We start from the raw sequence: 13,800 nt of genomic DNA, 5'->3' as shown, positions 1-13,800 counted from the left end.
TTGCTGTTTACTCAGTAAGAGTTCAGTATATATTAAACTTGAATTCCTGTAATAGAGATGCTTTTGGAGGAATATGTATAGTCTTGAGTAGAAAGTGTCCTAGCTAAATTATGTCTCAATGTATTGCAGTTTGTCAGTACAATCTGAAACTGGCAGATTCCTGAACTAAAACAGAAACAAACAAACAGAAGTACCTGAAAAATAATTCCTCTAAGTATTTAGACTTAGGAATCTACGAAAGCAAACAGTGTAATTTTTAAACTGAGATCTAAAAAATTAATATTGTCCAGTGTGCAATGGCAGGCATTTTCCTTTTGCTTGCCTTCACAAAGCTATTCAGCAAAAACCCTATTATGTTTAATTAGGTGCTGAGATCTGTACAGTTCCCATTATTTATACTTAAAAACTGGAATGGGATTTTTAAATTGCTTTTCTCTGATGTTACAAAATAAAGGAACACTGCCTATTATATTTTTAACTCTGCTTTTCATTATGTGCCTAATGGATCTAATTTCACAGATTGAAATTTGGAAAAGCATCACAGACAGACACTACATCATGACATTGAAGGTGAGAAGATAATCAGTGATTTGTTATCCAAATATTAAACTTGATTGAATGATACACTTTTAAGCTCTGCATTTATTTAGTTTACAAGTAGGGGTACATTTCTAACAATCTCCTTTCTTACCCACATCCACAGAAGCATAATTAGACAATTCTGTATTAATTGTAACTAACATTGCTGCTTTTCCTTACTCTGTTCTTGCCCTCTTTAAGTCTTAAACCACTTTTCTTCCACAGTTGTGGTGTCAGAGAAAGTAAAGTCTAATTTGTTTTAAATTATGCATCAATGAATTAAACCTCATATTTAGTTCTCACAACCATAATACTAACTGGGTGTGAAATACAATTATCATTCTTCAGATGCTGCATATAAGACTGCCATAGGCCAAGCTGGGAATTAAGTGGGTGATTAACTGGAGAATTAGACCTGTCCTACCTTCCTTAGTGAATATTCAGTGACTCATTGTTTAAAATACCTATTCCTATGTTTATTCACAAGTATTGAGGCTGATTTAAAGAATTATAGAAATATCATTGCTCTCTTGGGCCAAAGATATTATACTAACATATTAATATAATACAAATTTATAGAAGTAAACATCTGTTTGTGTACTCTTTCATTACATTCAGTTTTTTAGATAAGACACTAGATTCTTAACACTGCCACAGTATTATCCTGAGAACATGACTCGGAAATTATTATAAGCGTTGTTGTTATGATTTGTAACTCTTTAGTGGATTGGGTCATGATCTACTACTTACTGAAGGTGTAAAGTACAATAGAAATATACTTAATAATTCAGAAAAAAGTCTCTATAGTGCTCCCCATGATTAGGAGGAAAATCCAAAGCAAAAATCTAATATACATGCAAATCAATATTGCAGAAAAAATACTTTTAAACACTCAGACCTTATGTCAATACACAGTGAAAGCAGCCAGAATGATATATTTCTCCTGAGAATTTCACATTAAAAATAACAATAATTTAACTACATAGAGGTACACATTACTAATCAATATTGCATAAAAGAAAGCTTTTCAAACTAATCTCTTAAGAGCTGCTTCTGAAAGGGTAAGCAATAACCTATGTCAGAGCACTCTGTGATCTGGTAAGCTGATCTGTTGAAAAACTATTCTACTTAATGCTCAGGTGATGATAGGTGCTGAAAGAATTCCTTGTTTTGCTTTCCTTGCATGTGCAGCTTTTGCTTTACCAGTTAAATTGCCTTTATCCCATCCCAGAAGTTAATTTTTTGTACTTCTGCTTCTCTCCCCAGCCCACCAGGGGCCAGAGAGCCAGCAGCTCTGTGGGACTAAATTGCTGGCTGGGGTTAAATCACAACAACATGGAAACTGTTTCTTCGTGTTGCACAAGTAACAAAGCAGTGAAAATTTTTCTTTCTACTCTTGAAGTACATAATCAATATATGAATGTGATCTTCATGATGGAAAGTATTGTTTATGATTGCCAATATATGAAGGTCCAAAAGCACCTCAGATTTCCTGCACTAGCAGAGTATGCTGCAGATTTGACATGTAGAGGATGTATCCATGACAGCTCTGTTGATTTAAGCTCAATTGAACAATCATGGTCATTTCCATGATGTATCTAAATACTGCCGCATACATCTGGAAATATGGAATATCATTGCCCAGTGCAGTAGAATTTGTTCAGTATTATATGTGTGGTAGTATGAAGTGGTATAATATTTCCAGTTGCCAATATGCTTTAATAAACTAGTAACAGGAAAAGTTTCCTTTATCCAATGTTTTAGCTGGTTTGCACTGTAACAAACATTCAGCAAAAAATATGATTATATCTTTCAAGAATTCTGTTATGTATAAATAGTTGCTCTGCTTACAGCACTTCTGGGAAATTAATTAATCATAAATAATTACAGTTTAATCATACCAATAGGGTATGAGCTAATCTGTTGGTTTCAATGCTAATTCAATTATCTTCATTTTACTGACATTTCTTTCCTCCTGCCTTTCATCTCTGGCCTCCAGTTCATAAGGACACTGCAGGTTCATATCTGCCCTGATGTCCAGAATGGAATCTCAGATTCTCATGGATCTGTCTCTTTACCTCTGTTCTTTTTAATCTCCACAGTCTGGTTTCTTTTACATACACTAAACATACATGAAATTTAGATTTAGTTTGCTGTAAAACTCAAAAAGAAAAAATATATCCAAACCCAGAAAAAACCCCCTACTTATTTTCTTTTCTATGGAAGATGTAATTTGTCATTTTTGCCTCCTTGGTAGCAATGGTGGTACATAAAAAGAAGAAGCTATCCTGCAACTTAGTGGAGAAAGAAGACCAAAGATTCTTTTTATCTTCTTCATTTTTATAGTTTATTTTACAGTTATCACGGATGGGAGTGTTAAGGTTGTACCAAACTTTTATTTATATTCCCAGTATACTTTAACGGTTTCTACCACGCCTTTCACATAGATTGGAACTCCATACACAAGCATGTATTTATTGGGGCTTAAGCACTATCTAAAATAACACCATTGCTTAACTGCTACGACAAATGTTTTTAAAATGGAAGATGAAAGTTCAACTCTCATTGACTTGAAAATTATCCTTCAAACTAGGTCTAAAGAGTAGTATCATTCATCATTAGATTTCAGTGTTCAACAAGCAATAATCTATGTTTTACAATATTTCATGAAAAAGGTAAAACTCAGACAGCCTGTACATTTAGTGATCTTGCTACTTTGCTGTGTACCTGATCAACTGTGCTCATAAATCCTTTGGCTTATATTTTCCTGGTCAAAGTATTTTAAAAAATCTCTTAGTAATACTCATTCTTTAAAGGCTTTGTTTACAAATAAAGTTTATCTGGCATAAAGTAAAGTAGACATTATTGACTTCATAAACTGCATATTTAATCCTCATAATTTTCATTGTAATGACCTGTTCATTATAAATTTGTGTTAGATTTGTTTTCTCCTTTACTTGTTTCAATGTAATCATATATTGTTTTGCTATTATAGATCTATTAAGGTTAATATCTGATACTTTTTCTGGTATTGCACTGAAGGCTCATTTTAAAAACCTGTTGAAATGTTACAAATCTATTGTTGAAAATTACCTTCTTTACTTCATCAATGGAAAGCAAAGAGATTAAAAATATTTGCTTCATGACAATATTTACATATAGAAACTTCATTATATATAATGTTTTTTCAATTTATTGCTTTATGAAGGAATAATTCTACCAGAAATTACTAAACTGGTAAGCAGTTCCATTGATACTACCTACTAGCCCTTTAAGATATTATGTACTCCATTACTATGTTAGTTTTATTTAAATTGAAGTATTCCTACAAATTTACTATAATTTTTGTTTTAGTTTTGTGTCTTAAACAGTTTTTCAAGATCATATATTTTTGACGTCTCTCAAGTTATATGTACACACTCAATACAACTTCTTTGGTTTTCTAACTTCAAGTGCAACTGGAATCTAAGTTATATTTGCATTTCCACAGATACAACTGGATTTAAAATTATATTGTCAGTAGAGTATTCTTGGCTAAATCACCTGTGAAGAACTGGAAAATACAATCTACCTAATGTACCTAGACTGAAAAATATTTATATTTGTGCTTAATTATAACGTTCCAATTTTTCTTATACTCGGCTACGATAGAAAACATTAAAAGTATTCCTATTAAGAAGACAATGCCTTTTTTTTTTTTTTCAAAAGAGTGCTTTCTTTTGTAGGTTAACTCTGAAGCATTTATTCTACTCCTATTTAATGGAAAACTCCTCCATTCATCTGAAGCTGAAATTCAATATGTCCAAATTAGCACTTCAGGCTGAATAAAGAGCAACATAAGGCTAGCAATAGGCTGATTCTATACGTCCTTACATTAAATCCAATTGCAAAATTCTACATTTATTTGAAAAAAGCTTCTCAGTTTTGTTTCTTAGAAGTGGATTACTGACTGGAAAGCAAGACTTATTAATTCTTTTGTGAATACATATATTATTTTTCTTTAGGGCATACCTAAACATTTGCAACTACACAGGACTACATTGAGCTGGCTGAGAATATTCTGTCCCATTTGGTTAAGAAGAAACTATTTATGAGTGTTTTCTTCTGTGTTTTAAAGAAAAAATTAAAACATTCATTAAGATGCTGCAACTACGTTTAGTGTATTTGCTCTGTTCACCCACATTAGAGGTAAAACTCACTTCTAAATCAAAAAGTGGAAAATGACATTTGAGAGTCAATGGTCTTAATGACCAAATTTGAACTATTTGAAACTGTCATTGCTTTGAGTCTTTTTCTGTACAAATTCAGATCCTTAACATTTGTATAACAGCATAAAGTTAGCTTATGCTATGTCTTAATTTTCCCTGAAATAAAAAAAAAAAAAAAAAGAGCTTTCCACTGCTAAGTACAGCTGATAAAAAGTAATTTAAGCTGTGGTACCCAAATTTTATCTCTAAGGTTCTAGCTTGCAACGTTCTTATATGTTCCTATAAAAAAAAATCTAAATGGAACTAAACTGTCCAAATATGATCCTTTCTGTGATGATTTGATTTGGGAATTACATTTTAGATTATAAACATACTATTGGTACTAATATTCTCCTTCTGAACCAAAAGATTTATAGCTTATTTTCAGACTTTAGCTTGGTTCTAAAGGAATATAACTTATGTGATTCAATACTTCAGCGAATGATAGTGGCCAAATTTTAAGTGGGCCCTACTCTGTAGTGCAAACCTTATATACTGAAGTGTCAATATGATTTGTGTGGGTCCTTCTTTATGCTAATCCTTTAATTTTTGCCCTCTTACCATATATATACCATATTCTTTGTTACCATAAACAAGTTTCGCTCAGAGGCAGAGATATTTTTGTAGAGCGAATCCTATCTACTCTAGGCCTATATCCTGTATAAGTAAATTAAGGTTTTCCTATCAGCAATGAATAATTTTATAGCATTTTCACTCAGATGATTACAACTGGCAAAATTCTCTCCTCCAAGAGGGGAGGAGGAAAAATATTTAACTTGCCTCCACTCTAAGCTGTACAGGATTTTATTAGGTAATGCCATGCCCCGTTAGCATCCTTCCCACTCTGATCATCTTGCAAATACATGTTTGACTATGGATAGTGAGATCAGTATATTTACACAGCCAAAACCTAAAATAAGAGCTTAGGCACTCTTTACATAGTTCATGGAAAGAACAAGACAATTTAGAACACCTACCTGAAAAGACTGCTGTTCTCCCTTAATTATACCGGAAGCCTAATTTTCTCATTGTGGCACTAAATCGTTTATTTTGGAAAGACAAGCTCAGTACCAATCTTTTGTTTGGTTCTTTTTTTTTTTTTAAAGCATGGTTTCACTGGATTTGATATCTAAAATTTTAATTAGTCTATCACTGGTTTCCTTTCTCTCTTCTCCTCTGTGTAGACTATTAAGTTCAGCAAGGAAACTGGAAAAGTGGATGCAGAATTGCTTCACAAAATTGCTGAATTTATAAACCATAATCAATTTTACATTTCATTTCTGCCTTTCACTGCCTTTCTGGTGTCTTATTGCTCTTTCATATTCCATTCTGTTTTATGGATTACTCAACAGGGATATTAGAATCACTATTATTTTAAATAATAATTTTGCATCTCACAGTCTGCTCTTTCTTTTTTGTAGTTAAGCACGACTTATTGCAAACACTACCATTACCAGAGCTTTCCCCCATCTTTCAATGGCAGCTTTGAAACTGCCTAACATATGACTTCCTACACTATGTACTTTCACTACAAGACCTGACAGTTTTTATTTCCTCATTTCTACATATATTAACTTATATATACATGGATCTGAAGGCAGGATAAAGTGAATTGTATTACCTGGTTGTGACTTTAGTTACAATGGGCTACATCTGAAAATTTTTTGCTATGTCAACAAAAAGACATTCATGAAAAGGATGGGTGCTTATTTCTAATCCTGTATACAAACCAATTCAAACTGCTCTAGCATTATCACTACATGGATATAACATAGCACATAGTTTAGAAAACTAACAAAAAAGATTTATTACTTCAGACTAATTTCTCATTACAAAGGGCATTACTAAACTAATAACTTTATGGGATACTTAAAAAAAGTTGCAATAAAAAAAGCAATTAAATTCTATTAACTAAGCTTCTCAGGAAGAATATATCATGATTCTTACACAATTCCAAATAGAGAGCACATCTCTAATGCTTCCCAAACAACTGCATTTAATCACCTCAGTTTATGTTTCTTTCCTCATTTTACGTTTCTTTCCTCATTTTACATATTGTTTACAAAAAGCCAGAATTTCTTCAACAAAGAAGAAATTCAAAAGTGATTCCACAGAAAACCAAAAAAACCATTCAGTGGTCAAATGCCTCATCTTTTCCTTTTTTTTCTTATAGAAAGTGTACCAGTTTTTCTCCAGTCATAACCTCAACTGTCCTCAACTTAAATTATAATGGTATTTTTTAAATCTATTGACCAAAAGTATCTGCAAAATGATTGGTCCAAAATTATTTTTTTTAACTGGTCATCAAGGGTTTCTGATCATGGATCCACCTCTTTTGTCACTGGGAAAAGTTTTTTCTCTATCAAGAATTCCATAATGTTTTAATAATACTTTCCTGTGTTATAGCTGAAGTAATTGTATTTTTACTACACTTGGGAACAGTACTGAAACTAATAACAGGTTCTGTAAAATTATGGAACACTGGCAAAAGAGATATTACATGTATTTCTGAATGTAATTTATGTATTTTCTCATGTACTTTCTAATTTATAATTAAATTTAAACTTAGGAAACAATTCTAAATCACAGAGCTATTTAGTGTCATGATGCCACCTGATTTAGATTCCCATCACTATTTTATATGTTAAGATTTGTTTAACAGCAGCAGTATGTATGCACTACAAGTGTCCAATGCTGTGACTAGAGGGGCAGGAAAGCATGTTCATTTTGTGCAATATTGACCCAACAGTACGTTAAAGGACTTGCTGCTAATTGTAACTCAGGGGAATGGACAAGACAACATAGCCTGTTGTGTGAGTCGACACAGGCAGGCAGCCAAAATAACCACAAAACCACAGCTGAAATGCAAAGAGTAAACCTATTTCATTTCCTCGCTAACCAGATGACCCCAAAGTAACACCCAGGCAGAGACACACAGGTGGGAACACAGGCACCGTCAGGCTCAGACTATCCTGGTGCCAGCCTGCTGTTGGCACCCATTTATCAAGGATACGCACACACGTAGTTTACCACCGTGTTGTGATCTCCCCTGTGCTTCTTATGATCTCTGAGCTTTGATCTCTCTCCCAAAAGAGGGAGCTCAAGTATGTCCATCAGAGTGCCTCCAAGTCTCCCCAAACACCTACATTATCTCTACACATAAATTCTACTTCTAAAAACAGAGGATAAACAGCAGTAGGCGTGATATATGGGATTTCCCCAACTGTTATTCTCCAGGCCTTGGCATTCCCAGATGCAAGGTCACCTGAGCAAATCTACCATCCTTGCCACCATTCATCCTCTTTTTACCCTTTCCTCCCAACACTTCTTTTCCATTTCTACTTTTCATGATGTTGTAATAACTCTATCACACCAAGTGATTTTAGTAGAACAGATAATGAGCAGTTCAGTTTTCCATACCTTATAAATTTATATTCTGGTGGGTATTCCAGCATATGTAGTATGACTTACAGATTCTAAACTCCTTTATTTAAGCATGAAAATCTCATCACTATACAGTTAAGAATAAAAAGAATATTTCTGAAACATCACAAAATTAATTATGTAATTGAATAAACTAGAGCTTTTTTCCTACCATAAATATATATGAGATATATAATAGAGGGACTCTTTTTTTTTCTTTCAAGGAAACAACAGAACTGTATTTTATTTAATTTAAAAAAACAATAGGGAAGAGGAATACAGTGTGGTTTGATTAATGATGACAATGGCATGGATAATACTATTATAAAATCAAACCAAACCAAAACCCAACTTATCTGAAAACACTTGAGGAAAAAATATCCTTTCAGTCATGATGAAACTATTGCTATAAATACTTTGTAAAGCATATCAGTCCCTCTTTGGCACAGTCTTTATAACCTTTAAATCCTATCATAATAGATAAATGTAAACCCATAATTCTGATTAAAAATAGTCCCTTGACTGCTTGAAAAATTAAAAATGCCCTTTTTCAAAATCAATGCATACATTTCTCACTAATTTATGTAAGTTTCTGGGTTCCTCTGCCATTTATTTGTTGGTTTGGGGTTTCTTTTTCCAGTATTATTTTGTCAAATAATAAAAATTTACTTTAACCTTCGATATACATAGTGATGTAACAAGAAGTTATTATTACTGGTCAGAATGCTACGACAGCTTAAGTGTACTGAGTTTTCAGTTTTTCACTGCAAATTATATAACTGAAAACTGAGGCATCATTTAAAAATAATGTTTTTCTTACCTAAGCCATGCCTATGTGTTGACATAGGTGGTAACACAGTCCAAGCCTTGGTCTTTGGATTGTAACATTCAACAGTGTTTAATGTCTTTAAGCCATCCCGGCCTCCAATGACAAACAGCTTGTCATCGATGACAGCAACACCAAACTGAAGCCTCCTGCCATTCATTACTCCAGCCTGAATCCATATATTTGTTCTGAGATCATACTTTTCAATAGTTGTAGCACCTGATGAGATAGAATAATAATAATAATAGAATTATGTATAAAAATGTATTAAAAAAGGTAATGTTTCTCTTTTTATTCTCTTTTTTCCCCTAAAAGTGTTAAAACTTTGATAATATTTTCTGATTAGATGCACATCTTGAAAATTTTTTTTTTAAATATGTGCATGTGTGTGTGATAGATTACCTTTCTTACCTCTTCAAGTAGCATGAAAAAAAAGAAAATCTAAATGGCCGCTATAGAAACAAAATATTACAACTTCAAATAACACTATGCTCTAACTTCATGATTTTTTAAAGTTCAGTGAAATAACTATATAAAATACTAATCTTTTTACACTTGATTCCAATCTTCCATACAATGTATACTGTCATCTAAGATTAGAAGTTGTATTTTAATTTGCATTCATGTTTTTGTTCTTATTTAAATACTTGTGTAGGGTTTCTTTCAGACATGCTTCTGCTGGAAGTAGAGAATGCTATACTTACAATCTGAAGCAAAATATTTCAAGAATGTTTTCATATCCAGTCAAAACTATTTCCTTCTGAGTTTAGTAATTTGAATTACTTTCAAATATTAATTAAAAAACTATAAAGACCATTATGTGTAATATAACTTACCATTTAGTAATGAAAATGTCATTAAGAAGCCTCCACTGTTTAAACTAACTCGCACGTAATATGCAAGATATCACAAAGATTTTATAAGAAATGAAGAGTTTATTAACAAAAAAACAGGGATAAAGGAAGCATAATTAACTTAACTAGATTCCAGAATGTCAGTCATGCATTCCATTTATTGTAGTATGACAGCAGAAAAATTTAAAACAGAACTACAAATACCTAAATAATAGATGAATTTAAATTAATCCTTAAGAGGGTGACTTGATAATACATCTGAAATGTAACTGGTGTTTTATCTTAATGGTACACATAATGGTGCTTCCAAAGCTTAAATATCCTACAGAAAAAAATCAACATTATTATTAAGCTTTACCAACTAACTATTTGGATTATAATAAAAGGTTAGAATTCCATGGGAATTAATTATTTCAGGATTCATTCATTCTTTGGAACAAAAGAGCAATGAACTGAGTGCAAACAAACATCATGAAAGCAATAGCTTTGTTAATTGAACTAAAAAAGACATAATTTAAATTCAATTAGTATCTAAGTTTAGCAGAGCAGCAACAATGTACAATACAACAAAACAACTGGATTAAATCCCCTTCTAGTTTTATGAAGCCATAAGATATATGAAGTAAATTTTGCATTTGATTCAAAGAGACATATTTATTTCTCTTTTTGACTCTAGTTTAAAATTGAGTTGTAAATGTATAAATCCTCAGGTTTGAAAGAACAAAATATACAGATTATTTGATACAGGTTTTTGGTGGTGCTGCAGGGCATGTTATAATGATGCATATTAATAAAGTTGTACTGCTGGAAATTTTTTATATGTGGAATATATTCATGCTAAAAGCTAGAACTGTAGCACATGAGTTTTGTAATACTGACTTTCATTCATGTCTAGGTTTCGCGAACAAAGATTTGGGAAAGGTCTCTACCCACGTTTGTTACAAGCTGGTGGCTAAAAAGGCCAATACGAGATAGGCACGTCCGGTTGCAAAAGGCACAGCAGAAAGACTCCGTAGGTGGTATATTCTGCAAGGCACGATTCTTTCTGCATTGTCTTTTCTCCTCAAGAGTGATCCTGCGTGCTTTCTCAAAAGCATCAGCAGCGTTATAGATGGTGTGTCTCCAGACCTCCCGATTGGAGGCCAGAGTAGACCAGTTACGTTAATCAATACGGCAAAGGCTGAGATGTTTTTTCAGGGAGTCCTTGTATCTTCTCTTTGGGGCTCCTCTCGTGCGACAGCTGCTGGCACCATAAAGCGAGAAATACTGTCTACTTCAATGGTAAAGAGCACAGTTTAAAAGGTTTGCCATTCTGATTTCAGAAAATAATGCTTACATAACAAATAGAGTCTTGGAATTATGCTCAGCTATATATTTCCTAATAATGGCTAAGTCTGAGTTGCCACAATGTTTTCTTAAATTACATATTGAGCATCTAATCAAGGAGTTTCTGGAGAGCTTGAACTCTGTTTATCCAATAAGCTGCCTTGCTAATCTGTAATGACGATAAGGATGTGGATGATACAATAACAACAACAGCAACAATAATAATAACAAAAACAATGCAAAGTGAAATAGGTTTCAGTCCTATAAAATCATCTTTAGTGTCAGGAACACTATATACATATATAGTATATATAATACATTCTAGACTGCATTTCAGACAAAAAAAAAAAAAGATCTCTTAAATTACCATAGTCCTTAGATAAAATCAGTTCGCGGATGAAGAAGAGATGATAGAATCAGCTAAAAGAATATAGCTATCTTGTTGATGGGCATAAAAGCATAGTTTTAGTCTTTTTTTGGCTGAATTCTATTTCATGCAGCCCAGTCAGTTCTGTCTCAGCACAGGTATGCCCATAGACTCTCTGTGGATGCCAAGATCACATGAAGAAGAAGGTGGAAGTGACATCTTTATAACACTATTTGATGACAGTTCCTACAGGAAGAACTCTAGGCCTTAGAATTTCCTATCATTTGTCACTATAGCTTTTTAGTACCTGTCATCATCCTAGTCAGGCCAGCTGCTTAATTTCACACCAGTCTTCCATTCTCCAGACTGTTTTCAAAAAACACTGAGCCAAGTTAAAAATCTCATCACCCATGACTCTTAGCATGGGTGATCAGCCTGCAACTTGTAAAATGAGTAAAATCTCATCTCAACTAATCCACCAGCTGAAGCTCTACACAACAGAGCCTCAACATTAAATAACTATGTAGAAAACATCTACAGTCTCTCCGCTGTTCCTGCAGCAAATGGAGAAGCAGATGTAACCTCTGCTTATAGCCCCACCACAAAAAGAATCACTATCTCCTATTCTGTTGATATATCAGTCCTGTTATGGAGCAGTCTCAGTATACAGCTGGATAAGAGCTTGCCTAAACTAACAAATACAAAAAAATAAATTTTTAAAAATAGTGCTATGTCCTCATCAGGAAGACAGTCAAACAAATTGAACAGTTCATCCATAGACATTGGGGCTTCATCCTTGAAGGTTTTCAAGACCCAAATGGGTATGGTTTGATCTCATACCTGACCCTGCTTTGAGAAGCAAGTTGGACTAGAGACCTCATGAAACCCTTTGCAATCTGATTGCATGATCTGAGGTGGAGACTGTAGCCATCAGTTTCTTTTCCTAGGCATGATTCTTTCAAAACTTTCAACAAGATAAAATCTCATATATGAAACACTTCCACTTAAGATAGTGAATCAAATACTATATGAATAAAAGACTGTTGCAATCCTCTCCATCTCCTGCTATGTTCCATATTTATTTGAATTTCTTGTTATTTATATATTATTTATATTAACAATTATTCAGGAAAAAAAATACATATTTATGAACTAAAATCTTAACAATTCCTGCCAGCTTTCACTCCCAACTACATGAAGTCCTCTGTTTAAATTGAAGGGAGGAAAATTTACCCCACATATTAGACATCAGTACTGTTTTGAATGCACTTTCTCCAATTTAATAGGTTATGAGAACACAAAAATATAGCTTTTTAATTAGCATTAAGATATTCCTAATTTAAGTCATAGTATTGCATTTGGTTTAATGACATTCAGATAATTCTTTCTGATTAGGTACTTGTAATGGAAAAAAACCCAAACCAACAAATATGTAACTGAACAAAAAAAACCCCTGTCTTGTCTTAGTGCTGTTCTGGTTTAAATTATTTTGATTGCAATGGCTCTGCTGGAGTTAAATTTAAACTGGAAAAATCTTTCAACAAAAAGGTGGTGGAACTGCTGAAAGATATCATCAACAGAGGTTTTAGGATAGCTTTAATTGCAGATTATTGAGAACTTCTTCATTCACATACAAATGGACAAGTAATAGGACAACTTAGATTATAAAAGGGAATAAACTTCTACCTAGGAAGAAAATAGGGTATTTCTGACAAAGTAATAGATTATTTTGTTTAGCTCAACTGTTTTGATCTTGCAAGTAAAAGGATATTCTGCACCTAGAAGAGGAGGCAAAGCCTTGATTAATTCCAACAGGATTATAACAGACAAATTAGTTTAGCTCTTTAAGAATCAGGTCCTTTGGATATATAAAATCAATAACATATTAGAATACTGATTTTTCATTTATCATATATTTTATGGTTTGAATATATTTGAATATAATACTTTCAGAAAGAAAGTATCATTACATTTCCAAATGTTGACATCACAAATATTAAAACTAATTTATTTGCTCTGAAACAAAATAAAAGCAGAAGCTCTGAATTATCCAGGGGTGGGTGCACCAAAGACAGCACAGTCAGCTGATCAAAAGAAATGATAACCCACTGTATTCATCACTGGTGTGGCCTCACATGAAGTACTGTGTGCAGTTCTGGGCCCCACAACTTCAGAAGG

The 13,800-nt window shown here is 33.0% G+C and overlaps 1 protein-coding gene across 3 annotated transcripts in view; it reads right to left on the bottom strand.

Annotated features, from left to right (window-relative positions):
• KLHL1 (kelch like family member 1) overlaps positions 1–13,800 on the bottom strand; it is a 191,181-nt gene that overhangs the window by 28,414 nt on the left and 148,967 nt on the right. For 2 of the 3 annotated variants that reach the window (XM_032680439.1, XM_032680440.1), the window contains exon 7: positions 9,070–9,294. The exons of the other annotated variant lie outside the window; for it this stretch is intronic. In XM_032680439.1, coding sequence (XP_032536330.1) covers positions 9,070–9,294 — 225 coding nt within the window. The remainder of the gene's footprint in view (positions 1–9,069; positions 9,295–13,800) is intronic. 3 annotated transcript variants of the gene reach the window in all.

Source organism: Chiroxiphia lanceolata, chromosome 2 (genome assembly GCF_009829145.1).
Source record: "Chiroxiphia lanceolata isolate bChiLan1 chromosome 2, bChiLan1.pri, whole genome shotgun sequence".
Taxonomy (NCBI): domain Eukaryota; kingdom Metazoa; phylum Chordata; class Aves; order Passeriformes; family Pipridae; genus Chiroxiphia; species Chiroxiphia lanceolata.
Note: the sequence above shows the minus strand (reverse complement) of the source record. Positions and strands in the feature narration are given on the sequence as shown.